The sequence below is a fragment of the Crocuta crocuta genome, unplaced genomic scaffold (genome assembly GCF_008692635.1).
Source record: "Crocuta crocuta isolate KB4526 unplaced genomic scaffold, BGI_CrCroc_1.0 scaffold139, whole genome shotgun sequence".
In the NCBI taxonomy this organism is placed as follows: Eukaryota; Metazoa; Chordata; class Mammalia; order Carnivora; family Hyaenidae; genus Crocuta; species Crocuta crocuta.
The window spans coordinates 1684955-1706907 of NW_027533258.1; the positions used below are offsets into that span (position 1 = coordinate 1684955).

Sequence of the window (21953 nt, forward strand, 5' to 3'; positions counted from 1 at the left end):
TGAGAAAGAGAGAGAGCACGAGCATGCAGGAGAGAACACAAGCAGGGGAGGAGCAGGGAGAGGGAGAGAGAGAATCCCAGGTAGGCTCTGCGATGTCAGCACAGAGCCCAAACTGGGGACTCGAACCTATGAACCTCAAGATCATAATCTGAGCTGAAATCAAGAGTAGGATGCTTAACCCAGGCATCCCTAGAACAATTCTTTCATTTGCTGGTAACTTTCTTGCCCCACCCCCCTTCCTATAAAAACCTTTCCTTTCATGCAACTCCTTGGAGGGCTCCTCTACTTGCTCGATGGCATGCTCTTGGATTCCTGAATCCTTTAATAAACCCAATTAGATCTTCAAATGTCCTCAGCTGAATTTTGTTTTGAGCGCCCTATTGCAATAGCTCCTGAGTAAAATCTGTTTTTTGCACATTAACTCCTGGCAGGCTCTGGTTTTCTTTGACATTTTGAGATTGGGAGATTTTTATGGCCCCAGCCTCAAAGCAGTGTAAATCACATCTCCTCACATTTCACGTCCAGAACGCAGTTACACAGCCCCACTGCAAGGGAACTGGGAAATGTAATTTGTCTGTGTGCCACAAAGACAGTTTTATTATTAGATTTGTTTTTACTGCAGGCTGAACACAGCACAGCGGTAAATGTCAATGGCTATTGCTGGTCACTTCCCTGGTACCCATAATCCGATCTCAATGTCTGTACCCCAAAGGGAAATTGATACAGTTCCGATCTCAATGTCTGTACCCCATAGGGAAATTGATACAGTCTTTGAGTACGACTGGGAGAGAGGATGGTGAGTTCAGATGGGCTCTCCTGTGCTGGAGGTTGGAAGCGTTTGAAGGTACCTTTGCAGATAAATGACATGGCAAAAACAATTTTTTGAAAAGGAGCTAATCAAGATTCATTCATATAATGCCGTTTGAATCTGAGACTGGTTACCCTCATCTCATACAAACAGGCTGTCCCAACAGAGATTTTGTGACTCCCCTGCCCACCCCCAAGCCCAGCTGAGTCCAAGTCAGGTGACCTTCCACACTAGCTTGAGGAGCCCGTGTGTAAATCAGAAATGAGCACGTGTGCATCCCCTCTAGGGCCATGGAGGCAGAGATTAAGCGGGGTGAGGGAGAAGAGGCTTCTGATGCTCTGCCACTTCCTGTCTCTGCGGCTTCAGCCACGTGACTTCCCCTCCCCCTCTCCAATATGTGGTTGAATGAGACCTAATGGACAAGACCATGGCCTGGGTGGGGACTGCTTTAGAGATGGCTGTCCCAGGTTTCCCTCCCAAAGGAGAGTGGTGGATGGCATTATTATTCACGAGCCAGCAGTGCCACTTGCCGGAGAACTCTCCTCCCCTCCTGCGCCCGGGCAGGCTTGGCCACGTGACCTGCCCTGGCTAATGGGAAAACGACTCATTCTGACACTTGTTAAAGGGGGGAAAGGCAGGCTTTATTCAAGGGGGTCAATCAGGGTAAGAGCGGGGACCCCTGTGGTGGGGCTTTGCAGTGGGGGAGGGAAATTGGGCTCAACTGAGAACACAGAAAATTGAGAATTTATAACCAAGGATGGGGTTATGGGGTTATAGGGTGGGGCCAGTGGCTGAAAAATTCTGAAAAGGAACATCAGGAGGGGATTCTGGCCAAATGATATTTTTGCCCGGAGGTGGGCTAGGCGATCAGACACCTCCTGGAGGAGGTGGGGGATGAAGACCTCCATTGGATACAGAGGTGGTGGGAGGATGGGGGTGGGGGGTTCTGGCTAGCCTGACTCAGCAAGATTCTTGCCCAAATCGGACAATGCAAAGAGGGGCACAGAAATCCCAAAGCCACGCCCTAGTTGAAAAAGAACTCGGGGAGCCTGAGTAGGACTTGGTCAAGGAGAGAATCCTTGTCCGACATGAGGAAAAGTGACACATGTTATTCCCCAGCAGAAGCTGTAACAGTTGATGCATGATTGGCAACAGAGCTCGTTTCTCTCCGCTGGGACATGGACAGTGGCCCGCATGGGGGTTGTTCCTTCAGGCCGGCGAGGGTGGGCCATGTGGATTAGAGCTTCCAGACAACCCACAATGGACACACGGCATCAGGAAGAATTCTTTCTTGGTATAACCCAAGATGACTTGGGGCTCATTTGTTGCTGGAGCCCCAGCCCATCCTAACCTGCAATGCTCCCTCCATGGGACAGCCCTGTGGTGACTTCAGGTGGGGGTGCCTCTCTAGCATCCATGTCCAGGCTCTCCTGGAAGAGCTTCCACTTTGTCTGGCAAACTTTTTTGGCACCAAGCCTAGGACTTAGGACTATTTCGAGGGCCTTCATTTATATTTGAGATCTAATTTTTTTAATGTTTATTTATTTTTGAGAGAGAGAGAGAGNGCAGCCTCCGCCTGACAGCAGTGAGCCCAATGTGGGGCTCGAACTCCCCAACCGTGAGATCGTGCCCTGAGCTCAAGTCCAATGCTCAACCGACTGAACCACCCAGGAGTCTCAAGACCTGATTTTTTTTATCGCATCCAAAAATTTTTAAAAATCCCCACAAAACCAATATTAATAAATGTTTTTAAACATTTTTTTACATTTGTTTATTTTTGAGAGACAGAGCATGAACAGGGGAGGGGCAGAGAGGGAGACACAGAATCCCACGCAGGCTCCAAACTCTTAGCTGTCAGCACAGAGCCCGACATGGGGCTCGAACCCATGAACCGTGAGATCATGACCTGAGCCGAAGTCAGACGCTCAACTGACTGAGCTACCCAGGTGCCCCAATAAACGTTTAATTAAAGGTCCACAAGTGTAACATTACACTCAACCTCTGCTTCATTAAATCTAGTGTCCATACAAGTTTCAGGACAGTGGAAAACACAGGGCTCAGATTTTCTCACTTTGTAAGAATTTCCCATAACGTAAGATGAACACGGATTGCTTAGAGGTCACAGTCAGTCAGAGGTTGAGGGCCTCACCTATGGCCAAATGATTTCAGAAGCACCATTCTTTCAAGTCTTATTTTACAGCAGAGAGTTTAATTTTCTGTGATATGTGGATGCGTTTATATATATTTATATAGAGGAGGTGGAGGAAGTGTGCAAAGGTGAAGCCTTGGAAGGTCTTAATGCTGTTAGCACCTCTTTGTGGGACACAGTTTGGGGCGCCTTCCCATCTGTGATGGGAATGGCTAATAGCTCATCAACATCCACTCTCTCCTTCATCCTTCGAGCTCCCAGACGGTGGCTGTCAGAGCAGGACCGCTGGACGGCAGCCTCGGCATCCCATGGACTCTTGGTAGAAATGCAGATTCTCAGATTCCACCAGGACTCACTGAATCAGCAACTCTGGGGCTGGGCCCCACATTCTGTGTTTTAATTTTTTTTTTAAGGTTTTTATTTATTTCTAGGAGAGAGAGAGAGAGAGAGAGACAGTGTGAACAGGGGAGGGTCAGAGAGAGAGGGAGTCACAGACTGAAACAGGCTCCAGGCTCTGAGCTGGCAGTCAGCACAGAGCCCGACGCGGGGCCCGAACCCACAAACTGCGAGATCATGACCTAAGCGAAAGTCGGACGCTTAGCCGACTAAGCCACCGAGGCGCCCCCCACATTCTGTGTTTTAACAATCTCTCCGGTTGATTAAGATAGACACTCAAGTTTAAGAACCACTGCTTTTCACATCTGTACACAAGTATGTGCTTAAACAACTGTTTTGGGAACACCTGGGTGGCTCAGTCAGTTAAGCGTCTGCCTCTTGATTTTAGCTCAGGTCATGATCTCAGGGTTTGTGAGATCAAGCCCTGTGTTGGGCTCTGTGCTGAGAGTGTGGAGCCTGCTTGGGATTCTCTCTCCCACTCTCTCTGCCTCTCCCGAGTGCACTCTCTCTCTTAAAATAAGTAAACCTCAAACCAGAAACAACCATTTTAATTCTCTTGGGAAGACACGTACAGTGACAGCTGATGAGTCATATGGGAAGCCTGTGTCTCACTTTTTGAGGAACTGCCAAGGTGTTCCTCAGAGCGGCTGCGCCATTTCACATTCCCGCGAGCAATGTGTGAGGGGAACAGCTGCAAAAAGTGGAATGTCAGCAAAGGCTCAGCGTCCTGCGTCTCGGTTGTGCTGTCTACAGGAGGGCCGTGTGGCGGCTGTCTTGGCCTCCCTGGGGCTTCCTTACTGCCTCGCACGGTAAATACATAGCTGCCCTCCATCCTCGGACAGTGCCAGGGGGTGGGTGGCATTCGCCTATTTACAGATGAGCAAACTGAGGGACGGAGAGAAGTGACTTCTCAGGTCCTGTGGCTAAACATGATCATGATAATACTTGATATTATCATTTTATGTATAATGATAAGGAATGTTTTATATATAGTGATGTAATATCATTTATACATTTACAAAATGTATATTCTGTATTTATTTACCAAGGTCTCCCTTATATAGTATAGTTTCCTGGGTGCCGAAGCAGGCACTTGCTAACCACTTAGCATGCAGTGGCTCACCTACTCCGTGGCCATCTCATGAGGTAGGTGCTTGGTCATTCTCGGCTGCAGCCCAGCTCTCTAACTGGGCCTGGCACGTGGCAGGTCCTTGATCAATAATTGTTGAGTGAATGAATGGAGCTGAAGGTCAGTGAGCAAGGTGGCCAGGGGAGCTATAGGCATCTTGACGTGGACAAGTGATTTTTTTTTATAAACTTTTTTTTTTTAATGTTTTATTCATTTCTAGGAGAGAGAGAGAGACCGCGTGAGCAGGGGAGGGNCTTCAAGTTTTTGGCGAGAATGTAAATTAGTACAAAATTTCTTGGGGACAACATTTGAAAAGTGCATACATACCCTTTGACCAACAAGTTTACCTCGAGGAATTTAATGTAAGAAAACACTTGAGCAAAGGTGCAAAGACAGGTTGTGTATATTAGTGAAAAGTGCTCATGGTGATGCCCTTGACTTAAGTTCATTAATGTGAACTATATCTGCAGCAGGTTGTTAAGTGGAAAAGGGAGATTTATAAAATGTCAGGAGTGATCATCTGTCCATGGTGAGATAATGGCAAATACGTTTTTACTTTTTTCTCTTTGTATTTGGATTTTTTTTTTTACATGTAAATATTAATAGTCATGAAAGACAGGGGCGCCTGGGTGGCTCAATTGGGTAAGTGACTGACTTCAGCTCAGGTCATGATCTCACGTTTGTGAGTTCGAGCCCCGTGGGGGGCTCTGTGCTGACAGCTTTGAGCCTGGAGTATTCTTTGGATTCTGTGTCTCCCTCTCTCTCTGCCCCTGCCCCGTTCATGTTCTGTCTGTCTGTCTGTCTCTCTCAAAAATAAACATTAAAAAATTTAATCATTTAAGACAATGAAGTTTTTTTCATTCTTGCGGCGGAGAGGGGACTAGAAAAAGAAGAATATCCAGAGGATGAGGGAAAGGGCTCAATGATGGAAACTTACAAAGTCCCCTTGACTAGCGAGCAGGCCGCTGGTCCCTGCTGCCATCCTCCTTCACTTAGAGAAGAAACAAAGCCATCGATTCCTGATGCAAGCGAGGAGGGGCAGCCCCAAAACAGCTTCCTCTGGGCGCCTCTTAGTCCTGGACCCCATGGAAAAGTTATTCCCCACCCAGAATCCCCATACAGCTGCTAATCTTAGTACCCATTTTTCAGGCGAGCAAACTAAAGCTCAGAGAGGTGCCCTCGCCTCTCTGTCAGGGATCATCACTGCAATGAGGGGGCAGGAGGCAGACCCTAGTTTTAGTGACTGACAGTCAAGCCCCTGAGTTTTCATTTCATGTATTTGGAGGAGAAGTCTGTGTTCTCTGCTGTACCACTCTGCTGAAAATCTTCAAAATGATAGCAAAGATTCTCGTCCTTTAAAAAAAAAGTTTGAGGGGGAACGTCTTAGGCGTGGGTGTCTTGATTCATATTTTACGAGCAGCAGTTTGACCCTGAATGTGGTCAAAGACGTGATACAGGCAAGCAAGCCAATCACTTCCGAAATACATACGGATTCTGTAAACCTCAACTGTGCAAAGGATTATCAAGGCTTAGCAATAGACTAACCCAAAGCTGCATTAAGGTGGAAATGACCACAGTCTTTAATTTTTGTTTTTAATGCTTATTTATTTTTGAGAGAGAGAGAGACAGAGACAGAGTAGGAGTGGGGGAGGGGCAGAGAGAGAGGGAGACACAGATCTGAAGCAGCCTCAAGGCTCTGAGCTGTCAGCGTAGGGCCTGATGTGGGGCTTGAATCCATGAACCGCAAAATCGTGACCCAAGCCGAAGTCCAGCGCTTAACCAAGTGAGCCACCCAGGTACCCTGACCATGGTCTTTAAATTCTGGCTGTGCTCCTTTCTCTCTCGTTACCCACAGCTGTGTAACAAGACACCTCCAAACTCACTGACTTAATTCAAAAGCTGATTATTACCTCTCAATGTTCTGTGGTTGGATTGGGCTCAGCCAGGTGATTCTCACTCGAGGGTCTCTTACCCAATTGCAGTCAGGTGATGACTGGGGCGGAAGTGTCTGGTAGGTGGTCTGGGCCAGATGTCTACCACAGCTCACTCACATGGCCTAAACCCCAAGGATAATGAGAATGGGAGAGGAGACATCAGCCCCAGGAATTTCAAGAGTCTTTGGAAAATGGAAGGCAGACGGACATCCAATATAGCAGAACAATAGAAACTAGAAGCTAAGTGCCTGCAATGAGGGCAAGAGAAACTAGCCATTTCACTATGTGGAGCAGTGCTATGTGGGAGCAAGCCATACTGGCTCAGGAAAGCTGATCTGTAAAACTTTCAGAACATTCTGTGTTGTGCAAATACTATATGATTCTGTAATATTGACCACCTCCTTTCTACCAAGGGGCTGAATCTCAGGTCACCCATTTTACAGACATTTCTCGAGTACCGTACTTGTGTTAGACGCTGTTCTGGGTACTGGGAAAAAGTGGTCAGCAGAAGAGACAAGGGGGCCTGCCTGCATAGGGCTTACCATCTATGGGGCCTAGGGTAGGGATATTTATGAAATAATCATTCAAGTAAATACATGATTAGCAAGAATTGGCAATCAGGATAAGCTTAAAGAAGGAAAAGTATATGAAGTGGGTTTTTTTGGGGGGGTTCTGTTTGGGGAAGGCTTGAAAATGACTGTCGTGTTGAGGTGCAGTTTAAGTAGGAGTCAATGGGGGAGAGGATTGCAGGAGGAAGTGCCTTCCTGGAGGCAGGAACAGCATGCGCAAAGGCCCTATAGTGCAGAGACGGAGGACCAGGCTGGTGAGAAAAAACAGTAAGCAAGCAGCGGGAGAACACGCAGGCCCTTGCGAATGATACAAACCCAATCAACGCTGGCTTCAGAGGGTGGAGGGGAGAAACTTACCGGCGCCCGTCAATGAAAAGTTCAGGGAACTACTGACTTCAGGTTCGGCCTCAACTCCACTGGGGCCGTCTATATGGCTCCCTTCTCTTCCTCTATCAGCATTTTCCCCTGGTGGTATCCTGACAACCAGATCCCTGGATCCCCCTCTAGGTATCCTGACAACCAGAGCTAGAGAGCCAGCCGCGGGCCACAGTTCCCCACGCGGCTCCAGCTTGTGTCTCCTGGGCTCCCATTGGCTCAGCGGCTTAGCCTTGGAGCCAATCAGTGAGCTAAGAGGGATGAGCTGTCCTGATTGGCCCGATCCATTCGCACGGCAACACGTGACGAGAAGGGTGGATCCAAGCTGCTGGTCGAAGCAGGCTGGTGAGGTTGGGCAAGGGTTAGATCACGAAACCCAACGGCCGTCCACTGGAGGAGGATTCAGTTTTGTCGTGCGAATGTACGCCATTCACAAGTGGGCTCATGGGCCTCGCCCTTTGCAAGAAGTATGTCCCTGTAAAGTTGTCAAGCGATGGAAATGTCTTAACGCCATTTCATGAAGTATCACCCAATTTAAGACTCATAAATTGACATGCTTGTATTCCCCAATTGTAAAATAAGAGGCTGGCTGCTTCCAGCTAGCTGCCCAACCTTTGATGAATGATTTCATGCTTTATGCTTGTGGAAAATCCAAAGAATTGGAGATGCAGTGTGGTATACGGATGAGCATAATGCAGAATTCGGTGCCAGGCCTCCTGGATTGCAGGTCATGTCCACCTAGTTGTTTGCCAAGTCAAGTCATTCAGTGTGGGTGTTTCAGTTCCCACAGTATTAAAATGGATAAAACAATAATGTCTACTTCATACTCTTGTGAGGATTAAATAAATTATGGTTAATATATGGTAAGCACTTAAGAGGACTGGTCTGACACACGGTAAGGGCTACATACGTATTCGCTTCTTTTTTTGGGGGGTGGGGTGGGGGGTAGGTTTCACTCCCAGCGAGGAGTCCAATGTAGGGCTTGAATTCAGATCCAGACGTGAGCTGAGAGCAAGAGTCAGACACTTCATCGACTGAACCACTCAAGTGCCCCTGCATTTGCTATTCTTATGTTATATTTAAAATTAAAATAAAACATATAAATATAGTTATATTTAGATTATAAAGAATTCAGGCAATGGATACCAAAAACACCAATTCCTCTACAATAAAAGAAGAAAGGTTGGGACACCTGGGTGGCTCAGTCAGTTACGCCACCGACTTCAGCTCAGGTCTTGATCTCACAAGCCCTGCATCCAGCTCTCAGCTGTCAGCAAGGAGCCTGCTTCGGATCCTCTGTCTCTCTCTCTCTACAAAATAAAAATAAACATTTAAAAGATACAAAAGAAGAAAGGTCAACAAAGGAAATAATGATACAAACTGAGCGATTACTATATGGCAGGAACTGAGCTAAAAAGCCCTGTAGTTGTTTTCTCACCTAATTCTCATAACCCTATGAGACGGATGCTACTATCATTTTCATTTTTCGTATGAGGAAACTGAGGCACAGAGAGGTGAAGTGACTTTGCCCAAGGTTACAAACCACCAAAGACTCGAACCCAGACATTTGTAATTCCACACATTCGCTTTCTCAGCCACCGCATCCCCAGGTACCAAAGGANCGCCCACGGCCCCCGGGCCAGGTGCCTCCGCAATCCCGGCTCCCGGCCCCGCCCTCTGCCCCGCCCACCGGCCTCGCAGTCGCCGCGGACGCCGTTCTTGCGCATGGAGTCGCCATTTTGCTCCTAGAGAAGCCGCCTGGGGAGCCGGCGCTTTCTTCCTTCGGCAGCCGAGGCTGCGGCGGGGCCGGGGCTGGGGTCGGGGCCNGAAAACGAGTCTCCAGCCCAGCCATCTCCGGCCCCTGGTGTGACACAGCCCGATTCTAAGTTGACTGGCCTTGCTGGTCGCAGACATTTCTGTTCTTCTCTCACTCGTTCTTTTTTATCGCACCCAGAACTCACCCAGCAGAGGTTGAGGGAGGACCTCGATGTAATTTTTAGGTACTTTAGATATTTTTAGATATTTTACTTTAAAATGTTTTCCCCCCGCATATTACATTGATGCTAAGGATTTTGGGTCTTTAGCTTTTATAAAGAATAAGGAAATGCGGAATGGGGAATTGGGGCACGAAGAAGTGTGATTTCTAATGTTTAAAAGATTTAAATGAGCAAATAAAAATAATTCAGCCACGTTATTGAACTCCGCCAAATCCTACCCTTCTTCCTGCCCGTGTTCCTATCCTGACCCCGTCTATACCATGATTACCCAGTTTTGATTAGAGGTGACGAAATTCTGCTCTTACTTAACATAAGCACTCTGCAAAGTCCTGATATTTGCCGTGTCTATTATGTTGACTATATATTTATGAATTTTACTTACTTGCCCCATTATGGATCTTTTCTGTATGTCCAGTGTTGCTCTTAAAGAAATTCTTGCAGTGACCATTATTGAACATATAGGGCTTGTTCTTTTCTTTCCCTGGTACAAATGACCAAAAGGGGAAATACTGACAGTTATGTGTTGCGTTCTTTCTTTAACACTTGATATAAATTGTATTCCAAACAAGGCACGTTTACTCTAGCCATTATTCAAAATCTGGGTATTTGTCTGATTCTGCTCACTGCGATGCTAAATTCAGTAGGGGAGTTACCATCATTTTCTGTGCTGTTGGTAAAACTGTCTGCTAGAAGTCAGACTGAAACTCAGCTAATGTCAGCTGCTTAGAGGCGGTGCAGCCTTGAGCACATTTCATCTCACGGCCTCATTTCCTCGTGTGTAAAATGGGTCCACTTCTAGTACATGCTTTATTGAGTTGCTGTAAGAATTCAGAGCACTCAGAAAACGGTGCTAGCCGTAAGAAAACAGGCTGATGGAGAGATGGGCGAAGAGCCTGGGATCACAGAGACACGGAAGATTACCCTGGCTTAGGTTTTGCTCTACTAATTCTCTTCGGTACTGATATAAAAAGCAATTGTTTTTGAGCGAGGTACTTCAGCAATAAAAATAATAATGGTTTGCACTTTACGATGCCTTTTAGTAGGCAGACTACTTTGAATTCCGTTTGTTAATTGTTGCAAGTCCATGAGATCAGGCTTGATTCAGCAACTGTTTGTTACTTGGTAAACACTGTCGCGCCCCTATGTGCCAGGTACTAGACCCTGGATACACAGCAGAGAATATAATGGTGCAAAAAAAAAATCTCTGCTGTCCTGGACCTTGGATTCTGGTGGCGGAAGCTGATCCTACCGAGCATCTATCTGTGTTGTCAGGAAGGGAAGCGTGCATGCCCGGGCGAGGCCAAGGGACCTACCCAAGAATGGGCAGCTAGTAACCATGGAAAGCAAACCCAGGATTTCACACTCTTACTCCAACGTCTTTAGATAGGAGGTGTTTGTAGAGTGGACGTTTTGGAGGGAACGCATCACACTTTTAGAGGCGGCAAGCCTTCCTCCTCTGAAATGTGGAAGAGTGGTTTTGAAATGACCGCAGACAACATCCAAAGCAAGTGGTCTTTTCAGTGTGGATTCATTCAGGAGACGTTAACAGATTGCCCAGTCTCGTTCAGAGAAGGGTAGGATTTGCTTCTTGTAGGGTACTGAGGGTCATGGAGAAGGATGTGTTTTCAGACGTGTTTATAAATAATTCTCACACATGCTGGGGTACATTTAGGATAAATGTAAAGCAACTGTAGTTTACAGGGTTGGGGGAGAGAGGATGGGAATGTTCTCTCCGCTTTCCATTTCACACTGAAGCTTTGTGCTAATGAGCCTTCTGCCAGGCCCCATCCTGGTGATTATGTTTCTGAGGATAATCTCTAAAACTCACTTTTTTGAAGCTTGGTAAAGAGCACAACTGGAATTTCCAATAGGAGAGCCCAAGGCAGCAACGGCCCTTAAGTTGGAACATCTTGTGCAGTGAGTAGGCACAGAGGATGACCGTTCATAACCGTTTCCAAATGGATGTCTCTGTGGCGGTGCCGTTTTGATGGTGGTGTCAGGTTAGGTTTTGATGATACAATCCTGGTATCCAAAGACTGGGACTTAAGAGACCACAGTCAGTGGTGAAGGGCATTTAAACTGTAACCAATAAGGAAAGGCTCCAGGAAGCCTCCCAGGGATGACACAGAGGCGAGGGAGCCATCCTGAGATGGTCTAGCACTGCTCTGTGGCAAAAGAATTTGATGTTTCCTGTAAATTACCAAGGAAAGGACAAAAACCAGGAGGCGGTGAGGGTAGGGAGAGGCTTTAGCCTGTTCTAAGGAAGACTTTGGAATGGATGGGCCCTCAGGATGTGGGCCTTGGGCTTTGGAGCTCTTCGGGCACCTGGAGTGGTTCCTTGGCAGGAGTCGTGTAGATGGGCCCCTTCACCTCTCGGAGCCCTTTCTCCCCTCGGGTGCTTTTGTTCTGAGTGTCCCAGGTCCTCTCAAGAACACTGTGGTACCTTAAGAAACTGCTTCTTTGACGTTTGGGGGATGTAACAAGATGGCCAGCATATACCTGTTACCGCACTTGTGCAGCAGAAAACCAAAGCCTTGAAAGTGGACTCCTCTGTAGCTAGCTTCCATTTACCAAGCAGATCCTCTGCGTGGGACACTGTGTTAAGTGCTGTACAGAAGTTAATTTTACAGTTGGGGCGCCTGGATGGCTTAGTCGGTTAAGCGTCCGACTTTCACTTAAGTCATGATCTCGCGGTTCGTGGGTTCGAGCCCCGCATCGGGCTCTGTGCTGACTGCCAGCTCAGAGCCTGGAGCCTGTTTCAGTCTGTGGCTTCCTCTCTCTCTGGCCCTCCCCTGCTCACGCTGTCTCTCTCTCTCTCTCCTAGAAATAAATAAAACATTAAAAAATTAAAAAAAAAAAAAAAGTTAATTTTACAGCGACCCTGTAAGGTCGGTCACCTTACCCTGAGGCTAAGAGAGGTTCATTCCTATGGGGCCTCTCAGTGAGTTGAGGCAAGATGCAAATGTGATCTTGACTCCAAAACCTATATTTATAACTACAGGAGAATGAGTTCTTTGTTGTTTCCGTTTCCAGACCTGTACCGTCTCTTCCTAGACACAGACATACATGGGTTGAGAGATGGTGTTGGAAGACACTTAAGATCTCTTCCAACTTTAAGTGTTGATGATTAAATATATTCTTTCTTTCGTTTATACCACCCACTCTGGCCCACACTGCCATAAAGCAGGTGTCAGCCGACTTTCTGTAGAGGCCCAGGTGATCAGTGTTTCCAGCTCTATGGCCTGTACTCAACTCTATCGTGTCCGTAGACGGTTTGTAGGTAGCGGGCGTGGCTGTGTTCCAGCGGTTTTATGTACAGACCGAGCATATGGAGGCACCTGGTTTGGTGTAGTTGGCTGATGCCTGCTCCCGAGTCACATTCTTTGTAGGTACCCCTGGCCCTCGTTGGTCCTCTTAGGGCTTTGGTCACTTGTGTGTGTGTTTCTGTTTGGAAATCATAGGCTATAGGTCAGTTTTCATTGTAGTGCTCCATTTTCCCCATCACCGGATGCCCATCAGAGGCACCCTGTGGGAGAGTGCTCTCCTAGCCTGATGCTGCGTCCTTACCTGTAACACTGCCCAGTGGGCCATGCAGTTACTGCAGAGAGACGCGCACTAGGAGCCTTGTTTAGGACGGTGACACGCTACACGCGGCATCTCCGCACCGTGGAGTACTCACAGCAGTTCAGAAGAACACCATGGGTCTGTATTTTGTAACCCCTGGTTGTTAAAATATATTATTTAACAGATAAGGAGACTGTAGATAAATGCGCATGANTGCATTAGAAAGGTGTTTTTGTACCTATTTTTTATGGCCCGGGGGTCGTGTGTGAACGTGTAAAGGTCTGATGGTGTCCGTTTTGACTTGATAAGAGCTGTCCGTTCCGGGGGACAGGGGTGGGAAGGAGCCTGAAATTGGAGCTGGTGATGTCAGCCTAAACTATCAAGTTTCAGTTTCTCACAAGGAGAATGTGTTTGTGTACTAGTGTAATTAAAATTTAAGAGTAACAAAAAAAGAGCCTCTCGGCTTCGGTCCCTTCGAAATCTCCTTCCCGGAGCCATCAAGGAGAGGAAATGCCGTGGGCTTACTGGGAAGGTGCCCCCCTTCCCCGTGCCTGCTGGGTTATTGCTGCGGCATCTAGTCCTGCCCCTTCCTCGGCTGATAAGGACCCAGCCCAGAGAGTGGAGGGGCCTGTGGGACCCTGCCTTGGCTCCGAGGACACTCAGGCCAGGGGCTTTCTGTCTCTGCCCTGCTGCCTGTCAGTTGGGTGGTTGCTTTCCTTCCCTTCGGCGCCATTGTCTGCTCTCGGCCTTGTGTTCCAGTTTGGAAAAAACTCAGGTGACAAGGTCGGGCTTAGACGTGACTCAGGGCATCAGAGAGGCAGCTGGTAGCCAAGGGGGAAGTTTGGGGATAAATAGTTATTATAGGAAAAGCTGGGCACAGATGGGCTATTTATTAGTCACGTAAGGATCAAGCAGTCCATGTCCTTGCTAATGGCTCTGCCATTTTTCTGTGTGTTAATCCAGGAGGAATTTTGTTGTCAGAGAATAGAAGGAGGTTGTCCATAATTGACTTTAAGCAGCAAACAGTAAAACACTGAGCTCTTCAGCTCCGCCTTTCTTGTAAGTTTATCATTTGTTCCCAGTGGTCATGAAAACTAATTAAATCATACAGTAACATTTTTTCCATGAATCCAGAACCCTGAAATCCAAACGAACTTTTTATTTGTCCATACATGTATTTAATATAAAAGACTCCATCATGGTGAAAACTAATTGCCTTCAGCTTAAGTCATCTGCTAGTAAAAAAAACAAAAAGAGTTCATTCAGTTGAATTTCATATTCTATGGCAGTTCTTAATATACTCTCAATCCTCCTAGGCTCTGAGAATTGGAAAACCAAGAAGGTTTTGATGTTTTGTGTGGCGCCACCTGAATTAGAAACCAAGATGAACATAACGAAAGGAGGTCTGGTGTTGTTTTCAGCAAATTCTAATTCATCGTGTATGGAGCTTTCAAAGAAAATCGCTGAGTGAGTACTTTGTGCCATTAAAATCCATATTCATTATGTCACGTTTTAAGAAAAAAAAATGTTTATTTTTGTTTTTTGTTTTTTTTTTTTTTTTTTTTTAATTTTTTTTTTTTTTTTTGTTTTTTTTTTAAATGTGTTATTTATTTCTAGGAGAGAGAGAGAGAGAGACAGCGTGAGCAGGGGAGGGTCAGAGAGAGAGGGAGTCACAGACCGAAACAGGCTCCAGGCTCTGAGCTGGCAGTCAGCACAGAGCCCGACGCGGGGCTCGAACCCACGAACCGCGAGATCATGACCTAAGCGAAAGTCGGACGCTTAACCGACTAAGCCACCCAGGCGCCCCAAAATATGTTTATTTTTGAAAAAGAGAGAGAGAGAGAGGCAGAGGCAGGCAGACACAGGTTCTGAAGCAGGCTCCAGGCTCCAGGCTGTCAGCACACAGCGCGATGTGGGACTTGAACCCATGAACCCTGAGATCATGACCTGAGCCGAAGTCGGATGCTTAACTGACTGAGCCAGCCAGGCGCCCTCATTATGTCATGTTTTAAATTTGATGATCGGAATCAAATTTGATGAGAGCAGATGTTTCGTAGTTGGTCTGTGTATCGTCTATTAAGGGCTAACTTTTTTTTGTAAACTGTTCTAACTCCTTACACATTCATTCGGCAGACATTTATTGAGACATCTGCAAGTGCCAGGGATTCTGTTAGGCGCCACATAAGTAGAGAATTACTTGCGTATGAAGAACAATGAAGTGTATCCTGTATGAACATAGCTCACATAGATTATAGTTCAGTTTAGTTTTAGTTATTTATTAAATCAGGATTGAACCTCCTACCATGTACTAGGCCTTGATCTAGATATTGGGGATTAACAGTGAACTGAACAGTCAGGATCCTTCCTTCTTCTGTGTAGTAGGGGAGCCAGACAAGAAGGAAGTCGAGAAGACAGGAAAATTCCCGGTGGTGATAGATAGTGTGATGAGAACAGGACAAAAGGGGAGGTTCGTGCAGCTCGTTCTGTTTAGCTTGGCTGGTCAGGTGCCTTTAAGCCCAGGGGATGGTATGCGAATTGAGAAAGCCGAAGCCTCCAGGCAGAGAGAACAAGGTTCAGGGCAGGAGGGGTTGGTGTAGCCCAGGGGCATGGCTGGAGGGCCCAGGGCACAAGGAAAGGGTCGCTGACCAGGCTGAGCTGGCCCCCTGGAGGCCCCCCTGGGGAGGCGTGGGGTGGGGGTAATGGAGGGACAGAACAGTACCATGTCCGCTTTGAATTTTATAGTAACAGTGCCTCTGTTTTATTTCTCTTTGTCTTATTTTTAATCCATTTGTGATTCATCCTTAAGTAGTAAAAATGTTGAGTCGATTTCATTTCTATTACCTTTTCAGCTTTTCCCCGCTTTTCTCTTCCCTAGGCGGCTGGGGGTGGAGATGGGCAAAGTGCAGGTTTACCAGGAACCTAACAGAGGTAAGCTATCTCAGACATGCGTGTGATGTTGACCTTTCTGTGGAATGTGACATGCTGGCTCTGTCCTTCATCCTGCGCTCCTAAACCAGTGGGACCCAGCGGCCAATTATTCCCGCCTGCAGGAAGTCAGGCGGGCAAGGCGGTGAACACCAACTGGGCGTAGAACGCCTGGGGACCCGGGCTTCAGTTCTCAGACCTCATCCAGTGAAGAGCGCAGATGCGTACAGCCGGTCCACTGAAGGAGGTTCTCGCTCAGCAGTTCTGTGGATTTGTGTCCCGTTAGGCAGGACGAGAAAGCCCTGTGTGGCCACAGTGCTGATTGGTTGCTATTCTTTACTTCCCCACAAGCTGCCGTTAGGAGATGTTTTGCTAACTGATTTCTTTCATTCTATAAACACCCCACATTCTACACATGTTACTTACTCTTTGTAATTTCTGTAGAAATGGTGGAGTTTTGAAATTATTCTAGCAGGAACGATGGACAGCTTGCAAGGACCCGAGGGTCAGACGACTTATTCTTGGCAAGTTGTTTGATTTTTCTCAACTGCAAACGATTCAGGCTGTCTTGAAGATTAAATGGTGTAATTTGTGTGCCTTCGCGCTTCTTGGTGCATAGTAGGTGCTCAGAAAATACTGGTTCCTGTGCTTTTCCATTGTAGGATTTTGGCAATTATCCAAATATTGGGGGAACTTAGAAGACACTTTGATGAAAAGGCACAAATTTGTTTTCCTCCTTTATTTCTCCATTGCTGCCTCCTCTTTCCTGTCTCCCAGGATCTCCCATGTGGCTTCAGTAGGAAAAACGTGTAATTGAAGAAAATATGCAGGGAGAGTTTGGAGAGGTTCTGCTGCTAAAGCAGATGGCATGATGCCCCTTGTGTAGCCTGGAAGGGAAGGTTAGGGAGAGTTGGCTGCGGAAGGCCCAGGAGGAGGTTAGTCCGCCTCTGGGTTTATGCCTGAGGGCGGGGAAAATACTTGGTGTCCTGGGAAGAGAGGCAGGAGCTGACATTTGTAGAGTCCTCTCTAGCACCAGGGACCGGAGAGCTGCGCTCAGGGGTGATGTTAGCAGTGAAGTCCCCAAAGTGACATCAGGGTTCAAACCCCGCCCTCCTCGGCTCTAAAGCTCATTTTCTTTCCTTACTACCATATATTCCTTTGCAAACCGTATTCTGCTGTTTCCAACGTTTTTAACAAAAATGTCCAGTAAAAAGGTTGAGAGACCAGAGCTGTGAATATCCACGTGCATGTCTGCCACGCGCAATATGAATATGAATGTGTGGAACCTTTTGAAAGTAAGTTGTGGGCATCAGGTCACTTAAGCCCTGAATGTCCAGCCACGCCCCTCCTGAGGATAAGGACTTTGTCCTGCGTGAATACGCTGCTGTTGTCACGTGTAAGAAATTAATGAGCATCCTCTAATTATGTAATATCTAGTCAATATTCAGATTCCCTTGTTGTCCTGGAAAGCCTTTTACAGCTGTTTGGTGTTTTATTTTTTCCAAACCAGGATTCTTGGCTCAAGCGATGTGTTTTCTTTTTCTTTTTCTTTTTTTTTTTAAATGTTTATTATTTTTGAGAGAGAGAGAGCGCAAGCAGGGAGGGGCAGAGAGAAGGGGACAAAGGACCCAAACTGGGCTCCATGCCGACACCAGCCAGCCCGATGTGGGGCTCAAACTCACGAACTGTGAGACCTTGACCTGAGCTCAAAGTTGGATGCTCAACCGACTGAGCCAACCAGGCGCCCCTCAACTGATGCGTTTTCTGTATCTCTTTAGTTTTTTCTAATCTAGAACATTCCTTTTCTTCGTGTGACATTGACTTTGAAGAATGTTCTGCTTTTGTCTAATTGTTTCCTTGTGGCCTCTCACAGGTTTTTTTGAGAGGAGGGATGTTAGACCTTATTTATCCTTATTCTCATAACATTATTATAATACTTAGGGCCTAATAAGTTCATACTTGTTGCTGGTTTTATGAACGAGTGTGTAGTTTCCCATAGAGGCGCCCTGCTCAGCATGGCACGGCGCTCCCTGCCTGTATAGAAGTAAGAAGGTAGATTTACTTGGTCCAAATCAGCAATGGAATTCTCTCAGAAGCACGAAATGCGATGTTGACATGTTTAAAAAGGCGACTGATGCCAGTGTCATCATTGACGGCACCTGAGGCCTCGTGCGGCTTTCAACAGCTCCATTCTCCGCGTTTTGTAATCTTGGGGATGAGGTGGGTTTTTTGGTGTTTTTTTTCAAAAATTTAAATTACATGCCATCTTCACCAACCCTTTTTTTCCTTTTCCTGCCAGAAACAAGAGTGCAGATTCAAGAATCCGTGAGGGGAAAGGATGTTTTCATCATCCAGACTGTCTCAAAGTGAGTCCTCACCCAACAGACACGGGGGCTCTCTGGGTTTCTTTCTGGGCAAGAGTGCTTAGAATCGTAAGAGCCGACTAGACGGGAAGAATTCTGACCGTTTTAAAATCGGTACGTCTTATTTTGCTAATTTTCGTGACGTGACTGCTGACTTTTACGAGTTCTTTCTGTGTTCTCGAAGGGTGGAAGTAACCAGGTATTGGAGCAGAGGCTCTTAACGAGAATACGACCCATGACATTGCCACTCAGTGGCCGGGATTTTGTAAAACTTGCAAGGAAGCGCCTCTGCTTCCCAAAAAAGGGCACGGGGAAGGGGGTTCGCTTAGTTGGGGTTCTTAACGCTTTGACTGCAGGTCATGTAAAAATGACCACCGCTTATTATTATGTAGCTTAAACGCTGAGAAGGTAAAAGGATGTAGGTGTGACATTTGACAGACTTCTGTGTGTTCAGGAAGTTGTCGAGGCCACGGATGTGTAAGGTGGGTGTAGAGGAGTCTGTGTGACGTTCTCTGCATTGTTTTTTAATCCAGTGCCACTCTGCACAGACGCCCTCGAATGCCTCTCTCGTGAAAGTTCTTCACCTTAGAGCGGTTTTAACGATGTCTGGAAATCACTTTTAGAGTGTATTGTTTTTGAGCTTAGAGATGCTAAATTTTGCGGCATGTCAGAGTTGTGTTTCTGTGTATAACAAATACCAGAGGAAGGGAAGAAGAGCCTGGTTTCGGGAGAATTTAGACTCGCAACACACGTGCTTCCACCTAAGTGTCCTGGCCCTGGGTTCCCTGGAATGGAGTCTCGTAGTCACCTGGCTCCACTGGGAAGAGCAATTGGAGGGGACCTGTCATCGCATGCCATGCCCTCCTGGGACCGTGTGTGCCGCGGCGCAGGGAGGGGGCGACTTGCCTTCCCTGCCACCCTCGTTCCGGTTCCTCTGCTGGGTAGCGTTCTCGGCAGACCTGGGCTGGGGGCACCGAGTTCTCGCGGCCCCTCCACCCAGCCTGCTGGGGGGGGGGTGCTGGTGGAGAACGCAGCCGTGGGCGCACCTCGCCCTTCCCCTTCAGGCATCGGGGTGGGGAGAGCACAGAGCACAGGACGAGTTCATTGTTAGAGGTGAGCGCTGGCCAGCCTGTCGCAGCTCACAGGACACGGGTGCCCCTGCGCGCCTGATTTGGGAACCTCGGTGTAATTCTGCACTCCCTGTTGGGCCCTCTCCTCCTACCCCTTCACACAGGAGGCTTTTCTGAGTCTTCAGCTCTTCAGACGCCAGGTCAGATCTGAGCAGAGAGCCTGTGCTCACTCATTCGTTCATTCTCAAATACTGAGCGAGTGTCTTCCGTTTGCTGGTCGCTGTTACAGGTGTGTGAGATGCACGAATGGTTAAAACAGGGAAAGGTCCTTGTCCTCACGGAGTTTATTTTCTGAGACAGGCAGGTCACTTGATAAGTAGATTATCTAGTTTCTCAGAAGCTGATGAGTGCTACGGAAGAAACCAGAACAGCCTGGCAGGGAATTGGGCGTGACAGTGGGGAGAGGGTGGAGAGAGGGCCACCAGGGCAGGCCTCAGCGTGAAGGCCACGTTTGACAAAAGCTGGAAGGAGGTGGGAAAGTAAGCCAGGTGGCCAGCCAGGGAGAACATTCTAGAACTTTCCATCAGAGAGAGCACCTCGGCAAAGGGCCTCAGGTGGGAGTGAGGACTGACAAGGCGTCGGGTGTGGCCTGAGAGGGGGATGAGGAGGAGGAAGGGGGGCCACCGGGCAGATCATGAAGGGGCCTTAGGAGCCATTGTGGGGCCATGGGCTAAGTGGGAAAGCATTTCTGGGTCTCGAGCAGAGGAGTGCATGACGTGACTTTGACCTGAAGAGCCAGCTGGCACCAAGTACAGAATGTGCTGCAGAGGGACTGCTGAGGGGCCGGGGCCTGTGGTAACCGGGCCGTCCCAGTTACCTGCTTGAGCAGGAGCTAGGCCCGGCCCCAGCGCAGCAGCGTGGCCGTAGCGGGATGCCGTAACCTTCCAGAGAGGAGAACATTTGAGGGCACCTCCGTTTTGCCCTGAGGAAACTGAAAGACTAGTGTTGCCTTCACCTGACACAGAGAAGGTTTTACGATGAAGCAGGCTTTCAGGGGCAAGAGCGGCTCAGTTGGGTGTGTGAAGTTCCAAGTGGCGTCGTCAGGCAGCAGTTGGATTTGCTAGACTGGAGTTGGGAAGCTTGGACGGGGGCGGGGGGGGGGGGGACTTTGAGTCNGGCAGATGCACGTCAGGCAGGAAGGGGGGAGAAAAGCGCAGAGGAAGTGGGGGAGGGGGCAGCACTGGCAGAAGTCCTAGAAGCCAAGTGGGTCAAGCAGGGCCAGCGGCGAGGGGAGCTGAGGCGAGAGGAGGAGGAGAACTGACCTTGGATCTAGCCCCGGGGAGGTTGTTGATGACCTGGATTGGAACACGTTGGGGAGAGAGGAGCGGAGATGAGCTGGATGATACTCAGCGTAGATGACTCCCTTGAGATGTATACGCAGGGGAGCAGAGAAGTTCGGGGCAGTGGGAAAAATGGCCACCATTTGTGGNAAGTTCGTCTCTGACGGAGGGCGGAGGGCGGGCAGACCCGTAGGCGCAGGTGCGTGTGGCGGTGGGAGCCCGTGGGAGCTCGCTCGTCCGACTGCTGTTGTCAGGAAGGAGGGAAGCAGGGTCATCGGCTGTGAGGGAGCGTGGCACTTGTTCACTCCTCTGCGTCTCGAGCCTGAAGTGTCGGTGGAGGCGGGAGTAGCGCGGTGCTAACGCCTTGTCGGAGCAGGAGACCCTGTCCCGCATCTTACGCTCCTTGCTGGCCTTCTCTCCCTCGGAACACAGGGACGTGAACACCACCATCATGGAGCTCCTGATTATGGTGTACGCGTGTAAGACGTCCTGCGCCAAAAGCATCATCGGCGTGATTCCCTACTTCCCTTACAGCAAGCAGTGCAAGATGAGGAAAAGGGGCTCCATTGTGTCCAAACTGCTGGCTTCGATGATGTGCAAAGCTGGTAAGAACGGGAGGCATTCGGTACTTAGGGGGCCCTGGGAGGTTTATCTTTACTTTAGAAAGTGTAAAGCCCTGTCTTAACTAAATGTGAATGCTAAACAGAGTGCAAGGCATTTTTTTTAAAGGTCTTTCACTGTGTTTAGCATTTTTTAAAAACAATTTTTAATTTTTAAATTTTTTAAATTTATTTTTGAGAGAGACAGAGTGCAATGGGGGGGGGGGGGGGGTGGGGAGGGCCAGAGAGAGGGAGACACAGAATCTGAAGCAGCTCCAGGCTCCAAGCTGTCAGCACAGAGCCCGACGCAGGGCCCAAGCCAATGGACCCGAGATCATGAGCTGAGTTGAAGTCGGACACTTAACCCACTGAGCCCCCCAGCGCTCCAGGAAGACCGTTTTTACAGATGGCTGACGTATAATGAGAAAGCAGTGCAGAGAATTCTCTCCTGTTCCCACCTCTCTGAAACAATTAAGAATGACTTATTTTTTCCCAAGTTCTTTATTTAAACAATGGCATAGAAGCTACAAGTTACAGCCACATTTAAGGGGAAAAGGCATTTGGAACCAAGCACTCACACAGCAACGACTTCTTGTCAGCCTTTTCCCAGGACAGAGGAGCATAGTTTGCAAACCACATGTGTTGATTTGCGTTGTGCATTTTCCGGTAACCTCCTGAGCGTCTCCCTCTTGTTTTTGAACAGCTTCAGAGCTGTTGTGCACGTGCCTGTGTGGG

At 48.0% G+C, this 21953-nt stretch overlaps 1 protein-coding gene and 1 long non-coding RNA gene across 4 annotated transcripts in view; one reads left to right on the forward strand and one right to left on the reverse strand.

Annotated features, from left to right (window-relative positions):
• Positions 1-2707: 2707 nt before the first annotated feature.
• Positions 2708-7481, reverse strand: LOC144217295 (uncharacterized). Its single transcript, XR_013330867.1, has 3 exons — positions 7343-7481; positions 6393-6538; positions 2708-3384 (listed from the first exon to the last, which is right to left on the reverse strand). It is a non-coding gene; the product is annotated as an uncharacterized LOC144217295 (long non-coding RNA).
• Positions 7482-9075: 1594 nt separating this feature from the next.
• Positions 9076-21953, forward strand: part of PRPSAP2 (phosphoribosyl pyrophosphate synthetase associated protein 2) — a 41157-nt gene continuing 28279 nt past the window's right edge. Inside the window, exons 1-6 of one of the 3 annotated variants that reach the window (XM_077746578.1) lie at positions 9236-9360; positions 13885-13980; positions 14238-14388; positions 15797-15849; positions 18146-18212; positions 21052-21224. In XM_077746578.1, coding sequence (XP_077602704.1) covers positions 14270-14388; positions 15797-15849; positions 18146-18212; positions 21052-21224 — 412 coding nt within the window. In that variant the 5' untranslated portion in view covers positions 9236-9360; positions 13885-13980; positions 14238-14269. Of the gene's footprint in view, positions 9187-9234; positions 9361-13884; positions 13981-14235; positions 14389-15796; positions 15850-18145; positions 18213-21051; positions 21225-21953 lie in introns of those variants that run through there. The other 2 variants (XM_077746580.1, XM_077746581.1) reach the window with 2 other exon arrangements.